Source organism: Mauremys reevesii, linkage group 3 (genome assembly GCF_016161935.1).
Source record: "Mauremys reevesii isolate NIE-2019 linkage group 3, ASM1616193v1, whole genome shotgun sequence".
In the NCBI taxonomy this organism is placed as follows: Eukaryota; Metazoa; Chordata; order Testudines; family Geoemydidae; genus Mauremys; species Mauremys reevesii.
The window spans coordinates 164,229,843-164,254,133 of record NC_052625.1 but is presented as its reverse complement, the minus strand read 5'-3'; the positions used below and the strand labels follow the sequence as shown (position 1 = coordinate 164,254,133).

Sequence of the window (24,291 nt, the reverse complement as noted above, 5' to 3'; positions counted from 1 at the left end):
TTTTTACCATCCATGTATCTGAGATCAGAATACAGGCCTTAGTTGTATTACACTTCAAAGCTTCTAGGACCTAAGCACCCTCATCTTACACTGAAGTCAACTCTTGCTGAAGTTTGCTTCAGTGAGGATTAAGAGTGCTCAATACCTTGCAGGATCAGATCCTTAATCTGGAGATTATGCCTCTTAACAGCCAAGGTACCTTTCTTTAATTCGTGTGACTTTTGTATGCAGAAGAGCTGTCATTGCTCAAAGTGGTTCTCATTTAGAAGGCTGCATTATTTGAAGCACCATATAAAATACATAATTTAAAAAGCTGATATTACAGACATTTCAGTCTATTCTTACATCTTTTTATGGCCATCTCCTGTAGAAAGCAATAACATTAGCTAGAAAGATAGCACAATGCATAGTGTCTCCTTTATTTATCATACATTCAGGGAAGTGTGCAGAAAGTGGTGTAACAGAGTATAAAAATGAAATATGTCCATCTGCATGTCCCTTTCTGAATGCTTCTGCTCTTATGAATCCCATATTGGGACCAACACTCACTTTGAAACTTGTGTAATATATTTTCAGAGTTCTTGTATAGATAGTCAAACATTCTAACACTCGGCAGTTTGAATTTTACAGTACAATTGGATGATATAGTGCAGACCTGAGATATTTTTCCAAACAGCAGAAGTTTTTTATGTATCATCCATTCTTTGCTAGTATTTTATGGTCATACATATTTGGGGGAATCTCAGTGCATTTGTAATACTTGAAGATTTAGGCAAGCGAACCTTTTTTCTCATTTACTGATGATGTGCATAGCCTTGATTCCTTCACTTTCTATTAAGAAAGCATAGTGACAGCTATTATGATCCAGAAGAGATTGACATAAATTATGTTTTTCTAATCACTGGTTTGATACTTGCAGAGAAAAGTGTGTCATGTACACAGTACATTATTACTAGTGAATCTTAACTGTTGATGTTCACACACAGGCAAATTGCCATTAATGCTTCTTGATAATTGACACTGTTATTATAAATACCACTTTTGACACCAACTAGTCAAAACTTTGCCCTAGGACTCTTGATTTTAATGTGTATTCATGTACATATCACATTGACATCCTCATGGCATATCCCTTATTACTGTGATTATTATAGACTGCTTTTGCTGCTGCTCATTTGCTGATATTGACCTGTCTATCTGTTTCAGAGGAAAAGGCTCTTCTTCATAATGGTGGCAGGTAGCGCATGTTGATTTAAACATAGAATCATAGGACTGGAAGGGACCTTGACTAAGTATTATCTAGACCATTCGTGACAGGTATTTGTCTAACCTGCTCTTAAAAATCTCCACTGATGGAGATTCCACAACCTCCCTAGGCAACATGGGCTGTCTCAGGGCTGACTCATTAGTTATTATACTAAGAAAGGTTGTCATACAACTTCACCACCTCATTATAAGCAGCTCAAGATATTACATACAGGATTTGGCGTCAGTGTGTGGCTATTTTTTTTGCCAAGGACCACTGAAACAATTTTGAACATTTCCATCAACATAAGCTCTAAATGTGTGGAAAAGTATATATTTACAATTGAATGTGAAATCCTGATACTATTAATAGAATAATATATTTTGTAATGCATCTTAAAACATCTTAGTCACCCAGTATCAGTTTGAAGTTACTTTGGAATACTAACTTCGGCAATCTGATCCATCCATTCAGAATCAAAATGTTAAGTTGATTTGATGTTGATATATGGGAAAAATACCTTGCAAATTGCTTGAAGCCACAGTGTCAGTAGAGAAATTTCTCACAAATGGAGTTGGCACATAATCTGAAGGTGGTATTGAGAAGTAGAGTACTTTTGTATGCACAGTTCCCTCGGGTGATCGCGGCTCTCACTGGCCGTGGTTCGCTGCTCCAAGCCAATGGGAGCTGCTGGAAGCGGCGGCCAGTATGTCCCTTGGCCCGTGCCACTTCCAGCAGCTCCCATTGTCCTGAAACAGCCAGTGGGAGCTGCGATCGGCCGGACCTGCGGGTGCAGCAGGTACACAAATCGGCCCGGCCTGCCGGGGCTTTCCCTACACAAGCAGCGTCCCAAGTTTGGGAAACACTGGGTTAAAGGAATCAAATACATACAAATAATTGCAAAGTTCTTGGTTCAAGCTTGGTTCAAGAAGAATTTGGCATTCTCAGCTGTGTCCCCCAAAGGCATGGTTACAGACCGCTACAGGTTTGGCCAGCAGCTAAACAGGGGTTTACAGGATTTAAAGTTTGGATTTAGGCACGTAAAGTGGGAGTGAGGCATTTAAAAGACCATTAATGTGAACTTATTTCAGAATGTATCCCTCCTTGCTTCCTCAGTAAGTGTTCTTAATTTGAGTTCTCTTACTCTAGAGGCTTATTACTCATCAGAATGCTCTACTTTTAATGGTCTTCAGGTTGTTAAGATATTAAATATTTTTAACAGAAATAGGCACTGTACAAACTCCTTTGAAATAAATGAATGATAGGTGATGGAAAGAACAAATATTGATTGCTACGTTGACTAGCTCTGTTTCCCTTCCCTATCCCTCACTCTGTTCAGATAGATTGTAACATTTACTCTCACATGAAATGCTTGGCCTACTATTGGATGCTCCTCGGAGCCATTCTGAATCTTTATACTCTCTTTTTTAGAGTCACATACCATTAGTCACTAGGGGTGAAATTCACTCCTGTGCAGAAAACAAGCATGAGAAGCCAAATAAGTCCTTGAAACTCTGCTTTTGCAGATGTAAGTGTTTCACAGACCTCATGCTGACCCTCTGCATAAGGATGAATTTCAGCTTGAAAGAATTAAGCAAGGTGAGGAGTCTGATCAGAGAGTTGAAAGCGTCTGTCTGTGCCTATATATCAAATACAACACAAAAGACTATTCGCAAAAATAAACTTTTTAAGTGTGCCCCTGTGTGGCAGGTATTCTAACATGGACCTCAAAAGGATAGAGATTTAAAGTTTATGCAGCTACTTGATGCTGAATCAAAGCCACTGCAGCATATTGCTGAATGACATAGTTACCTTTGATTTTCTTTGCTTTTGTTATTTTACACTGAAACCTTTGTTCTAGACTTGCAACATGTAGTGTGTGGGTGGACTGCTGTGCCCAGACAGAGCCCCATTGAAGTCACGGGGCAAGGGCAGTACTGGGGCTCTTCTGGTTATAATAATAAACACAATTAACTAAGTTCCCGTGTTTATAATGTTCATTCTCTAGTATACCATTAATACACATTTATTTATTTTGATTTTTTTAAAATGAATTCATCCAGAAACTGCATAACAAGTTGAACCACAGTCTAAAATTCTCTACAGAAACTAAATTGCAGCTTCTGCATGAACCAACCTCTACTGGTTTTAAGGGGAGTCCATATGAAAGCAGGGGTCTGCTCACACCCAGAGATTTTGCAGGATCGGGGCCTAAAACTCCCCCCCCCATCTATGAAGCTCTTCCCTGTCTCTCAGTTGGTTTGAGCATTAGCCTGCTAAACCCAGGGTTGTGAGGGGGGCCACCTAGGGATCTGGGGCAAAAATCAGTACTTGGTCCTGCTAGTGGAGGCAGGGGGCTAGACTTGATGACCTTTCAAGGTCCCTTCCAGTTCTAGGAGATAGGATAGGATAGGATATCTCCCCTCTTTCACCCCCCTGCATGCACGCCTTCCAGGAAGCCTGGAGTAGAGAGAGGGATCTGGAGGGCAGCATATTCAGGCTCTAATGAACCAATGGCGAAAGTCCATACCAAACTGTAGGAAGTGAGTAATTTGGGAGCCCAATAGTGGGATTCCTTCTCCTACGCTGAAGAGACCACCCAAGCCCTGCCAGAGCAGCAGTGTGTATATATGTTGCTAAACCTTGAATGTTTGTGATAAATATAGGTGATAAAACCAGTTTTTGAAATCCAGCTGTGCCTGAATGGGTTCCTCATATGCTTAACGGCATGTGAAGAGCAGAGGTCCCAGACAAAGACAAGGAACCCTCCCAGTAAGCACTCCACCTCCAGCCCCTCATTTGTAAACTAGTGGCTTGTTCATTTGGGCCCTTCTGCTGATCTCAATCACTGTATCCTACATTCAGGAACCTGTCACCTGGGCGAACAGAGTGAAAGGTGCCCTTTTACAGTTCTTCACAATCAATGGGTTGTCCATTGGAGATCCTCCCTATCTTCTCTGTGGACTGACATTCTGATGTTGCTACCCTGCCCCCCTCCCAAGGTCTGTGGAGGTAACAATTCCATGGGTAGTGCTCAGTGACCAAGTAGTTGCTATGTATATTGCAGAGGCATGAGATTCCCTGATGACACGGGCAGCGCAGAGTCAGTCAAGGCAGTACTCCTCCAACAGGCTCTATGCTCCCACTGTCCCATTTAAATTAAAAGCAACTCTTCATTTATTTTAAAATGTTGTCAGCTACCTGAATGTCAGCAGAGTTCCAGGGATTTTTAATTGGGAAACAGAGGGAAGACAAATACTCAGTACAGTAGGGCTTATCTGTCGTTTCCAAAAATATCCTGCTTCATCCCCATTGCTTTCAAACATGTTTTTTTTTCAGTGCTAACTTCTGAAGGATCCTTAGCAGAGGGCATTTGATCACTTGCAGGGAAACCGAGAAAGCGGTGGCTAAGGTGTTAAGACTGGCTGACATGAGGTTAGACTGCAACTGCGCCAAGGGAGCCTGAATGAGCTTGTCATTTGATTAAATGCCCTTTGAAAATAAGAGAAAAGGCTTTGCAGAAAGGTTAATGGTTTGATCCTGCAAACATTTGTGCATGTGCTTAACTTTATTCAGTTGAGCAGTCCCAGTATGCTGTTACAAACTTGAGCTCTAAAATCCTAATTGCAGGCCTTTTTTTTGAGGAAACAGATGTAATCAGAAGGAATGTAAAAAACATTACCATGGAAATAGAATTTAACTGCATCAATGTAAACCATAAACCCATACCCTTTTGTTTAAAAAAAAAAAAGCTAGGATTTTTTTAGTGACATGCACAAAACATAAATGAGTAAAATCAGGTTTTATCAAAAATAAATTACAGTTAGTGAGTTCTGACAGGGATGACTCATACACCTTTCTTAGCCCATATTTATTTATAGTTTTAGCCTAGGTTCACTTTTTTCTGTAAATCTTTTAAAGCTGTTTCACAACACACTCACAGCTCACATGGTGCTTTGTCCCTACAGATGTAAAAACTTTATTAAAAACACTTGGGATTCCTTAACAATCATCATTAAACTTATACAGTCTTTGGGATGAAGAATCTTAGAAAAAGTTATTTACTGAACCGTAATAGGAAAGAGAGTTTATTGTAGCCCAAATCTGTTTCTCATCCTCAAATCTTCTCACTTGTCAAAACATTGAGTGAGGGAGTAACACAGGAGTTATCTAGACTGTCTCGTGGAATTCAAATTGTTCGTGCTGTAATGCTTTAAGTAAGGGCTTGTCTACACTACGCAAATTGTTTGTGCTGTAATGCTTTAAGTGAGGGCTTGTCTACATAGCCTTGTCACTAAAAGTCAGCATGTGTGAATGCTCTCGGTTGGTATTTTGTCTGCACTTTTGAGCGGTGTTAGCTTTGTCAGGAGGAGAGCGCTTCTGCCGACAAAGCTGTGTACACACTGCCACTTGTGTTGGCAAAACTTTTGTCTTTTGCGCGGGGGGGGGGGGGGGTTTTTTAATAACCTGTGAAAGACAAAAGTTTTGTCGACATATCACAGTGTAGACAAGCCCTAAATGGAAATTAAAATAGTGTCATACTAAAAATAACAAATGGAAATACAAGGCATTACATTTTCCTTTTTTCTACCAGTGTATTTCCCGCCTACTTCCTACTAATATTTGAATCACATAATCTCTCAATTTTTCCTCAAAACAATATTTTTAGCAACAGAAAGGAAGGAAAAATGGAAACCTCTGAAAATCCATTTGATGCCCCATAATGTACAATGATTTGAACTTTTTCCCAGTGCTTTTTGAAGTTGGACCTGACAACTCATATTTAAAATTTAATCAGAAAGCATTTTTAAAATGCATGTATTATAAACTCCTGAGTTTATAAAGCACTCTATAATGAAAGAGTGGTGATTCTGAGTGCCTTGATATAGCAATACCTTCCCCAGTCAGAAGTATTGCTATAGGCTAATAACAATCATGATTTGCTGATAATTGTTACCTCTCTGGGTAATAATGACAATAGGCAGATAATAATAATAGGAGATATACCTATTTAGGTAGAAAATAATTTCCATGTGCTATCTCAGACTTGTTTCTTTCCTTTCTTCTTACAAATCTGGGATCATTTTCTGTAGTCCTCACTGAGAAGTTTTTTTCTCCCCTAACAAGAAATGATTAAAAACTCCCCAACGGGTAAATAAACCAGTTTCTTTTCAGTTTTTTCATTAGGTGACATTCTTTGCCCTCTTGCAGAAGGGGCCCAAATGTTTTACCTCTTAACCCATACATCTTGGAAGATTACAGGGAGCAAGGAACATTTTCCCCAAGCTTGACAAATCTGCTTCTTAGGGTATGTATTGCAGCACATGTAGAGATACGTGATCTAGCTTTAATCTAGCTAGCTGGTATACCAATAGCAGTGAAGCCACGGCAGCATGGGGTCCTGGTCAGGCTGTACAAGCCTGCCTGGATCGCTGGGTAGTTACTTGGGCTGCTAGCCTCACAGAAGTACATGCTGCCATGGCATCAACTCCTGTGGTACACCGAGCTAGCTAGATTAAAGCTAGCTTAGGTATGTCTACACATGGTATAATTGCATCCCCTAGTTGCAATGTAGTCATATCCTTAGGCCCAATGGAGCTGCCGGCTGGTAGGGTAACGGAAACAGTGCTTTCACTGATGTCAGTCCAAGGCTGTGTAACAAACGCCCATAAAATGTAAGAATCATGACAAACCTTACCACCTTTCACTCCTAGTGCAAGGTGTACTTCTTTGACCTTTGTTAATTCACAGCAAGCTGTATCTATAATTTAAAACAAAGAAAGAGTCCCCCAAGCCCCCCCCAATCAAATAAAAACACTCCCCTGCACACACACGGTTTTCTCCTTGGGGGAGAGGATGAGAGAAAGAATGAACCACGCTTCACAGATGTTTTTCATTTCTTAATGCACTACTGGAAGGCATTGAGATACATGGGGATGAGGACACTATAAGAACCAGAATAGAATAGATAGCTGCTGTCAGAAACACCTTTAATAGTACAGGATGGATTTCTGTACAGTGTGGGAAATTTGGGAGTCAAAAGTTTTTTTTTTTAAATTGATGCCAATGTTTATTAAAGAAAAAAAAATCCCCTAGAGTGGCAGTTCTGACAATAAATTGTCTAAATGATTTCTTATCTAGTGCTACCAGATAGAGCTGCCCATAATTTGCATCTATCGCTAGTTTTAAAACTCTCAAATTAAAGCTCAAATACACAGGAAGTAAATGCTGTGTTAATATTTGTGTTATTTTTGCCACTTACACAATCATTTTTCTCTGAATTGTTTATATCCTTAAACTGCAAAATACAGCTACCACTCTGAATATGAAATCATATGACAGTGATAGATTATTGATCATTTCAAAGGGGGATTCTGTCACTCTTTTAAAACAGTCATCATTTTGATTAGCTTATGTTAACATCCTGTTTGGGTAATATTATTTACAGGTGTGCTAGCCCAAAGCCTAAAATAAGTAAAGAAACTTTGATTCTCTGACCAATAACACTGAATTTTGATCCAGTCAGGGAAACAACAATCATACTACTTGAATTGTTATCTAGATGAGTTTGATTCCAGATGCACAATGTTGTTCTTGTATTTACAACATTCTACTTGACCCACAAAGTAGCTGCTTTTCAGAACTGGATAAGAACATTGGGTGATTGGAGACAACTACGTATGAAATGCTAAGTTTCACAACTTCCTTTTCTGGTGCCTTTGTAAAGACTCATATTTGTCTCTTATGCACTGCTTAAAATAAAAGGAAGTCTCCTATCAATAGACTACTACACAACATCAAGACATAAAGGCATGTAGTATATTATCATTTTTGAAAATAATTTCTGAACTTCAAAACTATTTAAACTTCTTTGTGCTTACTTTTGGAAAAATCTACAGTAGAAGCAGCAAAGAATCCTGTGGCACCTTATAGACTAACAGACGTTTTGCAGCATGAGCTTTTGTGGGTGAATACCCACTTCGTCCGACGAAGTGGGTATTCACCCACGAAAGTTCATGCTGCAAAACGTCTGTTAGTCTATAAGGTGCCACAGGATTCTTTGCTGCTTTTACAGAACCAGACTAACACGGCTACCTCTCTGATACAGTAGAAGAACGCCACTCGTGGTGTACCAAAACTAAACTTCAATGTGTTATCCTTTCTCAGACTTCCTTTCATCAAATGGGCCACATTCTACAGACTGCTTCATGTGCTGCAAAATCTAGGTGGCAAAACTCATATCGTTTGCAAACTGGGTAGGATCCATTTAGGGGTCATATGTATTTGACATAATGGAAGGAGGTATTACTAGACTTGGAGAGATCTGTGGACAAAAATACGACAAAAAAGAGAAGACAGATGTAGATGAGGGACAGAAGAGACACAGAGAGTAGTAAGGGTTGTATAAAAAGGAGGGGGGAAGGAGAGAGAGGTTGGCCAGGTGACAAACTATCTGACTTGGGAATATGAGGCCAACCAATCAGGAGAGGACAGAAAGGAGGAAAACCTGACTGCTAAGATAAGTAAAATAATTCATATTTCAGTCTTGGCAGGGACATGCCTTAAGGAGCATTCCCTGGCAGAGGGGCACAGATGGAGCTTAACATGGATTGCCCAATGGAAAAGTGGCAACCTTAAATTGGATCCTTTCTAATTCTCAGAACCTCTCCATTTTGTTCAAATGGGAGTTCTGCCTAAGTAAACTATTGTAGTTAAGAGTTAGGAATGCAGAGAGGTTTGAGTTCTTCCGATCCTTTTAGATAAAACTGAAGCTATTCGCCAACACTTTTATCTGATTTCCTAGGGAGAACTAATAGCACTATTGCAGCTGTTATGCTAGCACTTGACTGCACAGTCACTGGGATATATGACATGCTGTCATCTTCAGAGCAAGTGCAGTCACTACAACAGTGTGAATACTTGTGTACCATTGCAAACAATTTTGCTGGTGGATACCTAGTGAATTATATGCCTGCTAGAGAGTTACAATTATACCTGCATTGACAAAATACTCTAGGGTAGATATGGGTCCAGTGACTTGCCCAAGGTCACATAGGAAGTCTATGGCGGAGCTGGGAATAGAATCCCACTTGCCTGGTGTCCAGTTTTGTAGCAACACAGCCTTCCACTACTAATTATATTGTTTTTCTCAGTACAAAATGTACAAACAACTTCTTGAAACTCTATTTCTGTTCTCTCCCACACTCTAAAACATTTGGGGAATGGAGCATGACTATGTTTAGTGGACTGATTAAAGCAGTTTGCAAAACAGAAAATATATCTTTTCCAATGAGGCAAAGTGAAGTTTGGAATAAACAACTGAAAATTTCAAACATGATCACTTTCATATTAAAGGAACATTTAGTAGAATGATGTCATCACAACATGTACAGCTGTTCCTGTAAATAAGTAAATCCATAACCCAAATGAATCCATTCAGGATGTATTACTTCTGTGGTGGCACTGATACACATAGAGTATATTTGGCATGTAGGGACATTAACTTTACAATTCAAGTGAAATATCAAATGTTTAAAAACCAACTACTTTTAATGACTAGCCCAATCAAAGAAGAAATGGATATTATATGCTAACACCCTCAACTCCCTGTAATGTATTAAAGAAGCAAACAATAATTTCATATTTACCATGTTACATTTTAGTAGTTGGGTGCTTGAACAATGTCTCTTTGTATCCAAAATTCTTTTAGGCCCACACACACCTATTCAGAAAATATCTTACTAGAAGTCTCTCTAGAAATCATTGCTGAACAGTGGAAAAATATCATCTCTCCTTCAATTGATCATACATATCCATATTGTTTTTTAAAACCTGTCCTTTTTTCCCCACCTCAAGCTGCATCCTACACATGGACAGCAATTTGGAAAAAGAGACATACAAGTCACCAGTCCACTGAGTTTCCTTAGCACAGAACGGGTAAGAAGATTTTTTTTTAGATCGTGCTACTTTGCATCTTTGTAAAATACCTTGTAGAGACAACTGAAGGATTGATATTGGGTTTTGTTATGCGGTAAATATTTTGAGATTATTGTTTCTAATGTAAAAAATCTGGCTTTAAATCTATTGTTAATTACATCTGGCTGCAGTCCTTAATAGAACAAAATCCCAATTTACTTCATTTGTGCTCAGTTAAGGACCAAAAAATTTCTCTGGTATCTTACAAAATGTTTCATTGGTCTGAAATAGTGTTAATGAGAACACGTTTAGGGCTCAGTTGTACTTTGTAATACATGGATTTCTGTTTTGTAAGACCAAGCACTTGTGGTAGATGGTTGTGTCAGACACTCATAGCTGCCTGGTTATGCGGTAGAAGGCTGGGCAGACCCTTAGACTCTGGTCATACAACTGATGCTTTGCCTAATCCACTGAATTAAGATAATTGGAATAAATTACTCTTATTCTGGACGAATCATGGGTTTAATCATGAATAACTCACCCTGTAGACAAGCCTTGAGACTCCTTTGAAAATCCAAGCCATAGTGCTGTAAATGTATACAGCTCTTTATACCCATTGGTTCCCTGCCCCATGAATTTGCAATCTTAAAAAGATGCCCAAATATAAGGCATGGCACAGGTCTGCAGTTCAGAAGAAAAGAGGAGATATCTGTTGAAAAGCTGATGTTTTAAGGAGGGATTGAAAGAAGTTTGTAGATGAGGAGAGGGAGAAAGTCTGAAGCATAGGAGGGGCAGAACGCTGAATATTTTAATCTGTTTTTTGGGGGGCAAAAAGTTACTTTTTGAGGAAACAGAAACTTGTCCACATTTTTCAAGTTTTCATCAAAGTCCCAAATCCTCAAACCATTTTTTTTGTTTTTGAAAACTTTTTAACCAAAATATGAAAAATTCCACATAAATAAATAATTTTACCTTATTTTATCAGCTGTACTGAAAGTAAATTTAAAAAAAACAAATGGGAGCAGTGGCAGACAGAATTAGGGATGTTTATAGGGAAGACTAAAATGAGAGCAGAGGTGCAGGTTGGGGGACAAATGAAAGTAGTGCCTACGATATAGACAGTTAAACCCAACTTGTGTGTGATCGTACCCTTTCTCTTTTATGTACAATGATGGAATTTGCCTTTTAACTTCAGCAAAACAGTATAGGTGAGCATGAATTTGGGGCCTGAGTCAGCAGTTCTTAACGAGGGGCAAAACTGCCTTTGTTTTGATGGGAATTTTGCCTGAGTAAGAAATACAGGACAAGGCAACCTGTGATGTCATCCTTCTCACCAACCAGGCATGGGCAGTCATGCCTAATGGTTGGAGCAGGATTCAAGCCAAGGATTGGAGCAAGACTCACCAGAACAGGAAGACTGGGGCAGGACAGGAATACAGCTGAAGCAAGGCTGGAACAAGGCAGGCACAGAGGCAATCACAGCTGCAGGCATTAGTATGGAGCAGCCACTGGGCTTAAGCACAGGCCTAGTGACACCTCCCAGCCTGATCAGGATGTTCCACTGCAGGTCAGCTAACTGGTCCCAGGGCCATCTGCAGGCCCGAAGTCCTGACAATCCTACCCTTCCTTTGTTGGCACAATTCAACATGATCATTAACGTCATCCTGACAAGCGGCTGAGGCCTGGACATTCAGGACGTTTTAAGTCAGTACTGAGGTGTCTTGGATAGAGTTATATTTTAGGGAGTTTGCAGTACCTGCCCACCCTGTGTCATACTTTCAACAATACTATTAGTGCTTCACTTTCAGCAACAAGTTCACTCAAATATAAGAAGAGGAAAAAATATTGTCTACTCAGGGCAGGTCTACACTACCAGTTAATTCGATCTAACTTACCTCACTCAGAGGTGTGAAAAAGTCCTCTCGCCCGAGCAACACAAGATCTGTGCTGTCCACACTGGCGCTACATAGGTGGGAGACACTATCCTGCCGACATAGCTTATGCTTCTAGCTGAGATGGAGTAACTGTGCCAATGGAAGAGCGCTCTCTCATTGTCATAGCGTGGCTTCACCAGATGTGCTACAGCAGTGCAGCTGCATCAGTGCAGCTGCATCAGTGCAGTTGTGCCGATGTAGAGCAGTGGTATAGTCTTGCCCTCAGACTAATATTTCTACCCCCCTTGGACACTGACAATCATTTGACACAATTCATTGCCTTGGTTTCATTAGCAGACTCTAGATTGTGGGGCCTGAGTAGTGGAAAGTCCAAAAGGAGCAGGATAGAGTAGTGCAAAGCACCTATGGCCCCACTCCAAGCTGGTCAACCCACAGAGTGGGCAGAGCTGGACAGGACCAGGAGGGAGTTGGGAACTGGGAGGTGCACATCACAGCCCCAGATGTTATTTAAACCTCCCCCAGTGAAATTCCTAGTGCAGTGAAATTGCTGTCTGCCCTCCCCCAGGGATGACTCCTCTTCTGCTGCAGATGTCTCCACAGGTGGAGGAAGAATTCACTCTGGACTTCCTGGGGCTGAGGGATGATTTTGGCCCAATACTTATAGCAAACATTCTAATCCCAAATAAAGGACAGCGCTAGTTAGCTAGAGTTTCCTGTGCCTCACACGTCTACTGAGATTACTTTTAATTTTTAAATGTAACAGTTCACACAGTATTTCCTGTCAAATGGAAAACTGAAAAGATGTTACATGAGACCACTATTGGGAATGCCTGGCGTGGCTAGTGCCTAGCATTGTTGTTACAGTGACCTGACCCCATCTTCTCCACACATGCACCTGTGCACTTACCAAAGCCAGTGTTGGGCTTCACACAGAGCGTGGGGAGTTGGATCCAGTTGGAGCTGGCTTCTTAAAAAATGGGGCCCTTTCCCATTTTTAAAAAAAATACCACTGTGTTTTTAATAATATCACCAATTATCAATAGAAAAGTAATCCCTGAAAAATAAATTCAAAAATGTGCCTCAGCTGGGTATCAAACCGCATAACCTCCCGCAGAAGAAGTGCTCCTCCCTACTGGAAGCATCATGATGGTATCTCTAATGCTGATCCTCCAGAGGACCTAGTATTGAAGCACAGGAAACATCATGATTTTAATTCTGAGGGGAGTTGAATGTGTATGGAGGCTGTGGCACATTAGGTAACCACTGTGAAATGACTGGCAGTGAGAATATCACAGTAGGCCATGTTGGAAGACCAGTGCTAAGATGCATGCAGATGTGGTACTGACTTTGCTGAGAGGAGAAGCAATTATGGTGAACTCCCTCTGGCACCCAACCATCTAGACATGTTTAGAAACTAAAGTGCAAATGACTGATGCATGCTGACGTAAAATTAAATTAAAGTTCCTCATTAACATCATCCCGGAGGACTGATCTCTCAACCATGACAGATATAAGCAGAGATTTATTTCTGTTCTCTATGCTTGACTTGATAATTATGTTTCCTTAAGAGATAGTAGGTGTAGCTTTTAGAATAGGAAAATAAGAAAAATTATGTGATGGAAAATCATGAGAGAGCACTCCTAGAACATTGTGTGACTTACCCTGGGAGAGGACAGGTGGAACTACAGCTCTACATTGTAGGAGTGTAATGCAGTTTTGTCACAGGCAAACATCCATTTGAAATTAATTTTGAAACTCTTACTGCTATAGCACTAAGTATCAGAGAGGTAGCCGTGTTAGTCTGTATCTACAAAAACAATGAGGAGTCCAGTGGCACCTTACCCGTCATTGGTTTTGCTCTAGCACTGTTAGCAGAATGAAGGCCAGTTCAAAACCCTCGGGGTTCCTGCTTGCAGCACAACACAATATTATATATATAAGTCTCCACACTGCAACTGAAACAAGAGGCTTTGGATTATCTAGTGCAGAGGTTTTCAAACTTTTTTTGCTGGGAACTCTTTGGAAAGTATTTCAGGCTGTGATGACCCCTGCCTCCCAAATAGTGACAACTCCCCCATATCATGATACCCTTATTTCTGTTCTGCTGCTAGCGGTGACGCTGCCTTCAGAGCTGGGCACCTGGCCAGCAGCCACTACTCTCGTGACTCCCCTACAATAGTCTTTTGACACCCTTTTGGGACTCCCAGTTTGAGAAATGCTGATCTAATGGATGCAAAAATAATACTTCACACCTATAGAGCATCTTACAGCGAAGGATCTCAGTGCCTGATGAACACTGAGTTAAACATCACAGTCCCACTGTTTATCCCCATTTTACAAGAAGGAAAGGGAATCACAGAAGTAAGTGACTTGCCCAAGGTCGCACAGCAAGTCTTAGGCAGAGACAGGAGAAGAGCCGTATTGGTTTTTTATGTATCCTGTTCTTTAGCCATAAAACTATCTTTACCCTTTGAGTGCATTGCTTGCTTCAACCCATGTTGACAAGTCTGAAACAACAGCTACAGTTGTATGAAATGCACTAGCAAAATTAATTTAAATATTTTATTGTTGAAAGGAACTATTTCACCTGCATGTCAAATAACAGATTCTAGAACACCTTTTATCCAACTATTTTCTAGTTCTTTAGAGACATAAATTTTCACAACACTTTTGTACTTAGGTAAGTTTTATTATATCCCTCTTGTTAATTACATCCATCTGGCAGCAAAGCTGGGGCACAGAGCTAAAAGGAATGTTTTTCATCCCTCCCTGTCATTGGCTGCTGCTTCTTTCTGCTCTATGCTGTTGAGATTGACTGTTTTGCCCTGCCTGCTAAGGGTTCTTCCTAAGGTTTCTCTTGACCATCCTTGTTTCCTCACACAGTTGATTTCCATTTGACAGCTTCATGAGTGAGTCTGCATGTTGGAATCTGGAGTACATGCCCCAAACCTGTCCAACACTACCTTCTATTCTTGTGGAGATGAGCTGCTGGTCTGTAATTTCTAGAATCTCTTCATTGGCAATAGTGTCTCCATTCAATGCTCAGAATCTTTTGTAGGCACTTATTTACAAAGGCATCTAGTTTCTATCTAACATTTAAATAGATTTCCAGCTCTCACAGCTGTATGTTAGCACTGAGATTACGTTTGAGTTGCAAAATCTCAGTTTTGTTTTGGTACTGAGTATATCTTTGATTTCCATACATTGCTGAATTTAGTGAATGTTGTGGATACCTTTCCTATCCTTGATGTCATTTCTTTCTTGAGGTCTCTGTTGGCTAGTATGGTGCTGCCCAGGTAAACCAACTGTTCTGCTTTCTTGAAGTTTTTGCCTTCTAATATGACATCACTGCCTGATGTTTGTGTTTGCTTTGGTGTAACTGATTTGAGCCCGGCTTGGCCTGCTATTTTCGCCAAGGTGATTAATAGATACCCATTAATGGCTATTAGCCAGGAGGGGTAAGGAATGGTGTCCCTAGCCTCTGTTTGTCAGAGGGTGGAGATGGATGGCAGGAGAGAGATCACTTGATCATTACCTGTTAGGTTCATTTCCTCTGGGGCACCTGGCATTGGCCACTGTCGGTAGACAGAATACTGGGCTGGATGAACCTTTGGTCTGACCCAGTACCGCCATTCTTATGTTCTTAATATTGCTGTAGATTTCTTCTCTCTCACTTTACCCAGTAAAAGCTAACAATCTGGAAGATGAGGCATAAGTGTTTGCATCTGTAATAATAGGTGGGCTTAGTGTTTTGTCTACAAAAGGTACAAGATTGATTCTGAGGTATGCCCTGGACTAAAATAACGACTGCTTCCCCCCTGTACTCTAGGCCAGTAGTGCTGTCAGAGAAAGAAATTAGGTTGATTTGGCATGATTTGTTCTTGACAAATCTACATTGGCTATTACTTATTACCCTATTATCTGCTAGGTACTTAACTGATTGTTTACTAATCGGTTCCAGTAGCTTTCAAGGTATTGAAGTTAGGCTGACTAGTCCTCTTTGTTTCCCTTTTTGAAGATAGGCGCTATGTTTGCCCTTCTCCAGTCCTCTGAGATCTCAGCCATCTTCCCTGAGTTCTTAAAGATAATTGCTAATGGTTCTGAGATTGCTTCAGCTAGTCCCTTAAGTATCCTAGTATGAATTTCATCAGGTTGTGCCAACTTGAATACATCTACCTTATTTAAATTTACTTTAACCTGTTCTTTCCCTATTCTGGCTTGTGTTCCTTCCCTCTTTTTCTTAATATTAATTGTGTTACATGTTTGGTCACGGTTAACCTTTCCAGTGAAGACTGAAGCAAAATAAGCATTAAACATCTCCTCCCTTTTTTCCCTACCTGTTCTTCTGAACAAGTTATACTCCTTTATACCAATATCCTAATCATGAGGATGATACCACCAAATCTCAGTGATGTCATTTGTCATAATTTAACGTGCATACTATTGTAACGAGCGCTATGCCCTTTGAGTGTACATTGCCACTTCTTGTTTATTCCCCATACACCTTGCATTTATGTAGAGACATAAAAATGATCAGATTCCCCTACAGTTTCCCTCTAGTTGCTTCCCATCCCTCCCCCAACATCTAACCCTCTGTTAAGGTCATATTTTTTATACCTTCCTGTCATCTTTTGTCATCTTTTGTCACCTGCCCCCTTGGAACATAGTTTAAAGCCCTCCTCACTAGGTTGGTGAGTCAGTGTCTAAAGATGCTTTTTCCCTTCTTTGTCAAGTGGACCCCATCTCTTCCCAGCAGTCCTCTTTCCTGAAACAGCATGCCATGGTTGAGGAAGCCAAAGCACTCCTGTCAAAACCATCTGTGCAGCCATGCATTCAACTCCAGGATGCGTCTGTCCCTGCCTGCGCCCTTACCCCCAACTGGGAGGATGGATGAGAATACCACTTGTGCCCTGACTCCTGCACCTTTGCTCCCAGGGCCATACCTGACAGTATCATTAGTGCCCACAGTGATGAGCACTATGGGATGGTCATCTGAGGGATTGACAAGCCTCAGCAACCTTTTCCTGATGTCACAGATGAAGGCTTCAGGAAGGCAGATCACATCCTGTAACAGATGTCAGATCAGCAGATGGATGCCTTTGTCTCCCTTAGAAGAGGGTCCCTGAACACCACCACCATATGGGTGTAGTGCCCTAAGCCTCTCATCCGTGGAGGGATGTCCAAGTTTCCACTAAGCTGTGCAACCATGCAGCAGGCTATCAAGGGCCACTCAGGTGGGGAGAGGTGCCTCTCCCCTGGTCCCAGCCCTGGAGCTGCTGTGGCTGGGGAGAGGCACATCTGCCCTGGTCTCAGGGTGCTGCAGTGAGGAAGGCTGGGGGGAGTCCTCTCTCTTCAGCGCAGCCCCAGCGCAGCTTACACCCCAAACCGCCTCATCCCTGGCCCCACCCCAGAACCCGCACCACCCCCCTGCACCCCAGGCCTCTTCCCCAGCCCTGAGACCCCTCCTGCACCCTGAATCCCTCATCCCCAGCCCCACCCCAGAGCCCTCACTCCCAGCTGGAGACCTCACTCCCCACATCCCAGTGCTCTGCCCCAGCCCTGAGCACCCTCCCACACCCCAACCCCCTCATCCCTAGCCCCACACCAAAGCCCACACCCCCAGCCAGAGCCCTCACACCGCCACCCCAATGCTATACCCCAGCCTTGAGACCTCTCCCACACTCTGAACCCCTCAGCCCCACCACACATCACCTCTATATTGGTGCACATAACAAAATTCATGCTGCACATGGATGTAAAAGATTAGAGGGAACATTGGGGGGATGTGCCTCCTCTTCCTCAGCCTTTGAGGTCTGGTCCTCACTTGAGGACCGGGGTGAGTGGGTTCAGCACTGTCTACTGCTTGAGGGGGCCAGAAGCCAGTCTCCTCCCTGCAGAGCAGCCAGTTCTCCTTCATCCTCTGGTCTCACTGCAGTCATCTGTAGCTGGCTAGCATCCTCTATCTTGGATGTCTCCATATACATCTGGCTGGTGAAGTGCTTATGCTACTGGATGCTATGCAGATGTCCTGAGGGACTCCACCAATAGACACCTTTCACCCTGGGTGGTTCCCTGTGCCTGGCTTTCATCAGCAGGGACATGCAGACTTCATTCCCAGCAAGTTAGGACCAGGGTCTGAGTAGAAGCTTCCAGGGTCAGGATAGCTTTCTGGTCAGGGCCCCTCACAGATGCAAGCAGAAGAAGAGCTAACTGTGGTGTGGACAGCATACCATTTTCTTTCCATTGCAGGTACTTCATTATAACTCCCTGCTTTCCTTCACTGGTGAACTCAGCTGGCTAATTCTCTTCATTTTACCAGCCACTGAGAGCCTGTGTGCTTTTTGTAACCTGGCCCCCACCACAGCTGGAAAAGTGACTCATCCTGTCTCATTCAGCTGCCTCTAATCGCTGCCCTATTCAAAAAGCCCTGAAATGCTCTCATATTAACAATGAAGAGACCGATGGCACCTTAAAGACTAACAGATTTATTTGGGCATAAGCTTTCGTGGGTAAAAAACCCACTTCTTCAGATGCAGGGAGTGAAAATTACAGATACAGGCATTATTATACTGACACATGAAGAGAAGGGAGTTACCTCACAAGTGGAGAACCAGTGTTAACAAAGCCAATTCAATCAGGTTGGATGTGGTCCACTCCCAATAATTGATGAGGAGGTGTCAATACCAAGAGAGGTAAAGTTGCTTTTGTAGTGAGCCATGCCCAAATAAATGGTGTTAAATTTGCAAATGAATTTTAGTTCTGTAGTTTCTCTTTGAAGTCTGTTTTTGAAGTTTTTTTTGTTGAAGGATGGCTACTTTTAAGTCTGTTATAGAATGTCCAGGGAGACTGAAGTGTTCTCCTACTAGTTTTGTCTGTTACCATTCCTGGTGTCTGATTTGTGTCCATTTATTCTTTTACATAGAGACTGTCTGGTTTGGCCAATGTATGTGGCAGAGGGGCACTACTGGCACATGATGGCATATATCACATTAGTAGATGTGCAAGTCAATGAGCCCCTGATGGTGTGGCTCCTTTGGTTGGGTCCTCTGATGGTGTCGCTAGAGTAGATATGGGGACAGAGTAGGCAACGAGGTTTGTTACAGGGATTGGTTCCTGGGTTAGTGTTTCTATGGCGTGGTGTGTAGTTGCTGGTGAGTATTTGCTTCAGGTTGGGGGGCTGTCTGTAAGCAAGCACTGGCCTGCCTTCCAAGGTCTGTGAGAGTGAGGGATCATTTTCCAGGATAGGTTGTAGATCGTTGATGATATAAAGATCATATTAAAGATCCCTGAAAGGAAGCAGGCATTAACCCACCTAATTGCAGGGCAACTTAGCACTGATAGTTGGCAACAAAGCCTATGTTTCAAACACAGCAAACCAGTAAACCAGCCCAGAGTGCTGTCAAATTTGATGGCAAATTCCCAGCACAGAAAAGTGCTCTGTTTTTGTCCCCCAACATTAATCAATAGCAATAAGACAGAAGCGCTCCAGAAATACTCACCAGTTGGGTAACTTGTTACTTTCCCCATCAGGATAATAAATTAATCTCTGTGTTATCTCTCTCTGTGCTGTCAAATTTGATGGCAAATTCCCAGCACAGAAAAGTGCTCTGTTTTTGTCCCCCAACATTAATCAATAGCAATAAGACAGAAGCGCTCCAGAAATACTCACCAGTTGGGTAACTTTTACTTTCCCCATCAGGATAATAAATTAATTTCTGTGTTATCTCTCTCTCTCGCTCCTTAATTTCTTCAAATTGCATTGTTGTGAATTAAATGTAGTCTGTGATTTCCTTCATGACTGAAGATAGTTAAAATGAAATTCATTACTGTTGTTAATGTAACCATCTTTTCCAGCTATTTGCTAAAGTTATCAATTTTCAATATTAGCAGAATGGCAGTTCACTGCTACTGTGTTGGGAAATGTTAATAGCTAACATTTCCTCTTATGGGTTTTAACGTATATCTCTAATAACATATCTGTACATATGAATGTATCTAATAACATATCTTTGATAGTTGTTACTTTGTTATTAGACATTGAGGTATTTCTGTCTCTTTCCTTTAGTTAAATAAATTAAAACTCATGAAAGGAAATATTTGCCATTAAAGTCGTTAGACTTGCTGACGGTGGCAGTGAACTGCCATTCTGCTAATTTTGAACTTGATTACTTTAACAAATAGCTGGAAAAGATTGTTACTTCAGCTACAGTGGTCAATTTCATACTAACAGTCTTCAGTCATGAAGGAAATCTAAAGGAACTAGTCACTGAGATTAAATTTAATTCACAACAATGCAATTTGAAGAAATTATAAAGGAGAGAGGGACATTTAATGCAGAGATTCATTTATTATCCTCAGGCTCATGGGAAACAGAATATGTTAATTCTGCATTACTACGGGCAAAGAAAGGAAACCCTGGAAATCATTTACCATAAATTTCTTGTATAACTCCTAAGCACTCTGTTATGTTGCAGCCTGGATCCTTCCAGCAGAAATACTACATTGAAAAAAATATTCAGATTATGCTAAATGTTGATATTCTTCAAAGGGCTAAATCAGATAAAAAGGCACAATTAAAGCTAGGCAATTATCTCATTGTGAATAGAGCGGGACAGATAAATACAAAAAGTGATTATTTAATGTTTTCTTGAATAAACATTGTGGGCCAAATTCTTTGCTGCCATAACTCCTGGGTTCCAATGGAGTTAGGCCAGCTGGATGTGTGGGCCATTGAATTCATTCTGCGGTTATTTTTGGGCTCCGGAGTCTAGACCTCAGGCTGCTGCAGGTTTTTGTATGTACTCTGCTGAATTCTAGCCTATTTTCTCAGATTAGTAACCTATAGAATTCAGAGAAGCTAGTAACAGAAATATTATGTAAGTGCCAACAATAGCCATCCTATCCATTTCCTTCAAATTTTCAGAGATCTGGAATGTCTGCTAGGAAAGTACAGCAAAGTAAGGAAGTATAAATAAGTTAATTAAAGTCACTTGCCTAAAAGTGATGTGCCTTATTTTATGTATGCCCTGCTCACATTTCTTCACCCACTTTCCCCTCTCCTTCCATGTCTTACCATTCTATCCATCCCATTATTTTCTTTCTGTATTATTTCTTGATTTTTACTCTTTTTCTTTCTATTACTCTGAAAAGCAACATCTGATTTCCTCTCATTATTGCTTTTTTTTTGTAATCACCCCCATTATTTTAAATGAACAATGAAAATAGAAAAATAAAGTTAGACAACATTAGATTTTCCTTTTCCAGGATCAGTTTGAAGTATGAACCTTGATTCAGGAAAACACTCAAGCACCTACTTATCTTGAGGGACCTGTTTAAGTCTCATCAGCTTCAATTAAACTGAAGCACAAGTGCCTAAAGTTAAGCAGGTGATTATGTTCTTTCCTGAATGGAGATGCTTTCCTGATTTATGGTTTTAGATTTATGGTAATAAAAAAGGTAATAATTGGAGATATACCAATCTCCTAGAACTGGAAGGGATCTCAAAAGGTCATTGAGTCCAGCCCACTGCCTTCACTAGCAGGACCAATTTTTGCCCCAGATCCCTAAGTGGCCTCCTCAAGGATTGAACTCACAACCCTGGGTTTAACATTTGTCTCCTGTCTAGCCTTCCTATCTGGCACTTCACTCTTTTTTTTAAGACAACTTTTGATTGACTTATTCAGCTGGAAAAAATGCAAAACAGAAAAATTTGTTAAAAATTTATTGAAAAAACAGTAAAAAAAAAAGTGTACGAAGTGGGTTACTTTTCATTTCCACTTTTTTACCTTCTTATTTTTTTTTGGTTGAGGTGGGATGGGGGTGGAGGGTGAGTAAAAAACCAAAGAGAGCAAGAATAGGAGGGGAAACCTGCTGAAAATCTAGAAACCAAAAATGGAAAGTGGAAATCTTTCAGTTTCCAAAATCTAAACTGAAGCCACATTTGAACTCAAATAGAAATGAAAATATTCATTTTAAAATGTGTTTTGAAAAACAAATGAAATGACATTTTTCACTATGTTTCGAAAGTTCCCATGGAAAACCCATTTTTCAGTTGAAAAGGGGATTTTTCCAATGAAAAATATTGGATTTCTGACCAGCTCTGTTTATCATGTATCTTCTAATTCTGTTGCTAGTATAACTTAGCCTGATTTGCATGATCATGGTTGTATTCACTACAAGTTCCTATGTCTGTTTGCAAGTCTGAGTGAATCAACAGGAAGTGTGGCACAGCATACTGTCCTATGCAATATGTGACTACTTGAAACTTCCTGTATTAGCCTGAGGCTATACAACATAAGAAAAAATTCTAATTGGAGGTCAACACAATCTAATTTTTAACAAAATTAAAATATGTTGAATTCAAACAAGCATCAATTTAATGCCATCCTCCAAAGAAGAAAACTGTGGTGAATGGACATCATGGAGTAGTTGGTGGATGATGCTGTCTAGTCTATAATGCAAACATCTTGCACAAACCTCTTAAATTTAATTTTTCAAATATAATTTTATCTTTCTATTAATTGTGATGGTTAATTCCATCATATATTTAAGTTAAACAGGCTTTCGCCAGTGTTTTAGTCCAGTTTTGCACCAAAACAATGGAGATATACCGGTGGTATACCAGTGGCAGATCAGGCCCAGGGAATCTGAGCTGGGCTATATTCAATATCAGAAGGATGCCACAGTATAATGCACTAGTCCTTATATTCCGACTTCTTGTTTGCATTCCCACTCTGGAAGTATGCACATAAATGATTGTGAGCTTAGTTGTACAAAATGTTTTTTAAATTTTTTAAAATATGTCTATAAATGCTGGCTCTTTGTGTACGTGGTATTCTCTCTCTGCTTCGTTGAGCCTTTAAAAATTATGAGTCTGAAAACTAACTAATAGCCCCTATTACATATTAATGTTACCTCCATGTCTGATCATACAATATATCCGATATCAAGTGTCAAACAACTGCATTACAAGTGGGAGGTAACAAGGGAAAGCATTAGCAACTGTGTCAGGTAGCAAGGGTGCTGCAGTACCTTCACTTCTTAACTAGAGTTGGAAAGGTAAAGAACAATCACAGATCCATACAAAATCCATATGTGTTTTAAAAGAGGATTTGAAAGGCTGCCTGCAGCAGATTGCAGTGAAGAGCCAGGTGCTCTAAAGACTGTGATGGATGGCGTCAGTTTTACAAAGCTCACTCAACAGCTAGCTAATATGATTGATGCCCCAGCTTGAGCGAAGGTGATCGCAAATACCATCATAAATATTTGCTCAGGAAAGTCCCTGGTGATAACAGTCTTTCTGTAAGTTTCTATAAATCATTTTACACATTTATCCTTCCACTTCTTGAAATGTTACTCACGGAGATTATGGAACAAAGAAGAGCTAAGGAAATGCAATATGCATGGATGATAGTGCTCGTTCTGAAAAGTACCAGCGGTCTTGGTGTGGTGATTACAGACCAGACTGCATTCTAGTCACCGGATCCTGAAAACAAATATGTGCATGCTTAACTTTATGCAGATGTGTCAGGGTTTCCTCTCCACTCTGAATGCTGGGGTACAGATGTGGGGACCCACATGAAAGACCCCCCCCAAAGCTTATTTCTACCACCTTAGGTTAAAAACTTCCCCAAGGCACAAATTCCTTCCTTGCCCTTGGTATCGCTGCCATCACTGAGTGATTTAAAAAAACATTCAGAGAGGGCCACTTGGAGCCCTACCTCCCCCCAAATATCCCCCCAAGCCCCTACACCCCCTTTCCTGGGGAGGCTTGAGAATAATATCCTCACTAATTGGTTACAAAGTGAGCACAGATCAACCCCCCTGAGTCTTTAGGACACTGAAAAACAATCAGATTCTTAAAAGAAGTTTATTTAAAAAAAAGATAAAAGAATCACCTCTGTAAAATCAGGAAGGAAGATAACTTTACAGGGTAACAAAAAGATTCAAAACACAGAGGATTCCCCTCTAGGCAAAACTTTAAAGTTAAAAAAAACCAGGAATAAACCTCCCTCTTAACCTAGGGAAAATTCACAAGCTAAAACAAAAGATAATCTAATGTATTTCCTTGCTATTACTTACTATTTCTGTAATATTATATGTATCATTTCAGTAGGAGCTGGATTACTTGTTTGGTCTCTCTCTTTGTCTCAGAGAGAACAACAACACAGAGCACAAAGCAAAAACCTTCCCCCACAGATTTGAAAGTATCTTCTCCTCTTATTGGTCCTTTTG

The 24,291-nt window shown here is 40.7% G+C and overlaps 1 protein-coding gene across 13 annotated transcripts in view; it reads left to right on the top strand.

Moving 5' to 3' along the window:
* Nucleotides 1–24,291, top strand: part of LOC120402303 (muscular LMNA interacting protein) — a 160,362-nt gene that overhangs the window by 34,824 nt on the left and 101,247 nt on the right. For 11 of the 13 annotated variants that reach the window (XR_005597125.1, XR_005597127.1, XR_005597130.1 and 8 more), the window contains exon 2: nucleotides 10,103–10,183. The exons of the other annotated variants lie outside the window; for them this stretch is intronic. Coding sequence is in view for 7 of the 11 variants with exons in the window: in XM_039532839.1 (XP_039388773.1) it covers nucleotides 10,103–10,183 (81 nt within the window). In the remaining 4 variants the exon portion in view is untranslated. The remainder of the gene's footprint in view (nucleotides 1–10,102; nucleotides 10,184–24,291) is intronic. 13 annotated transcript variants of the gene reach the window in all.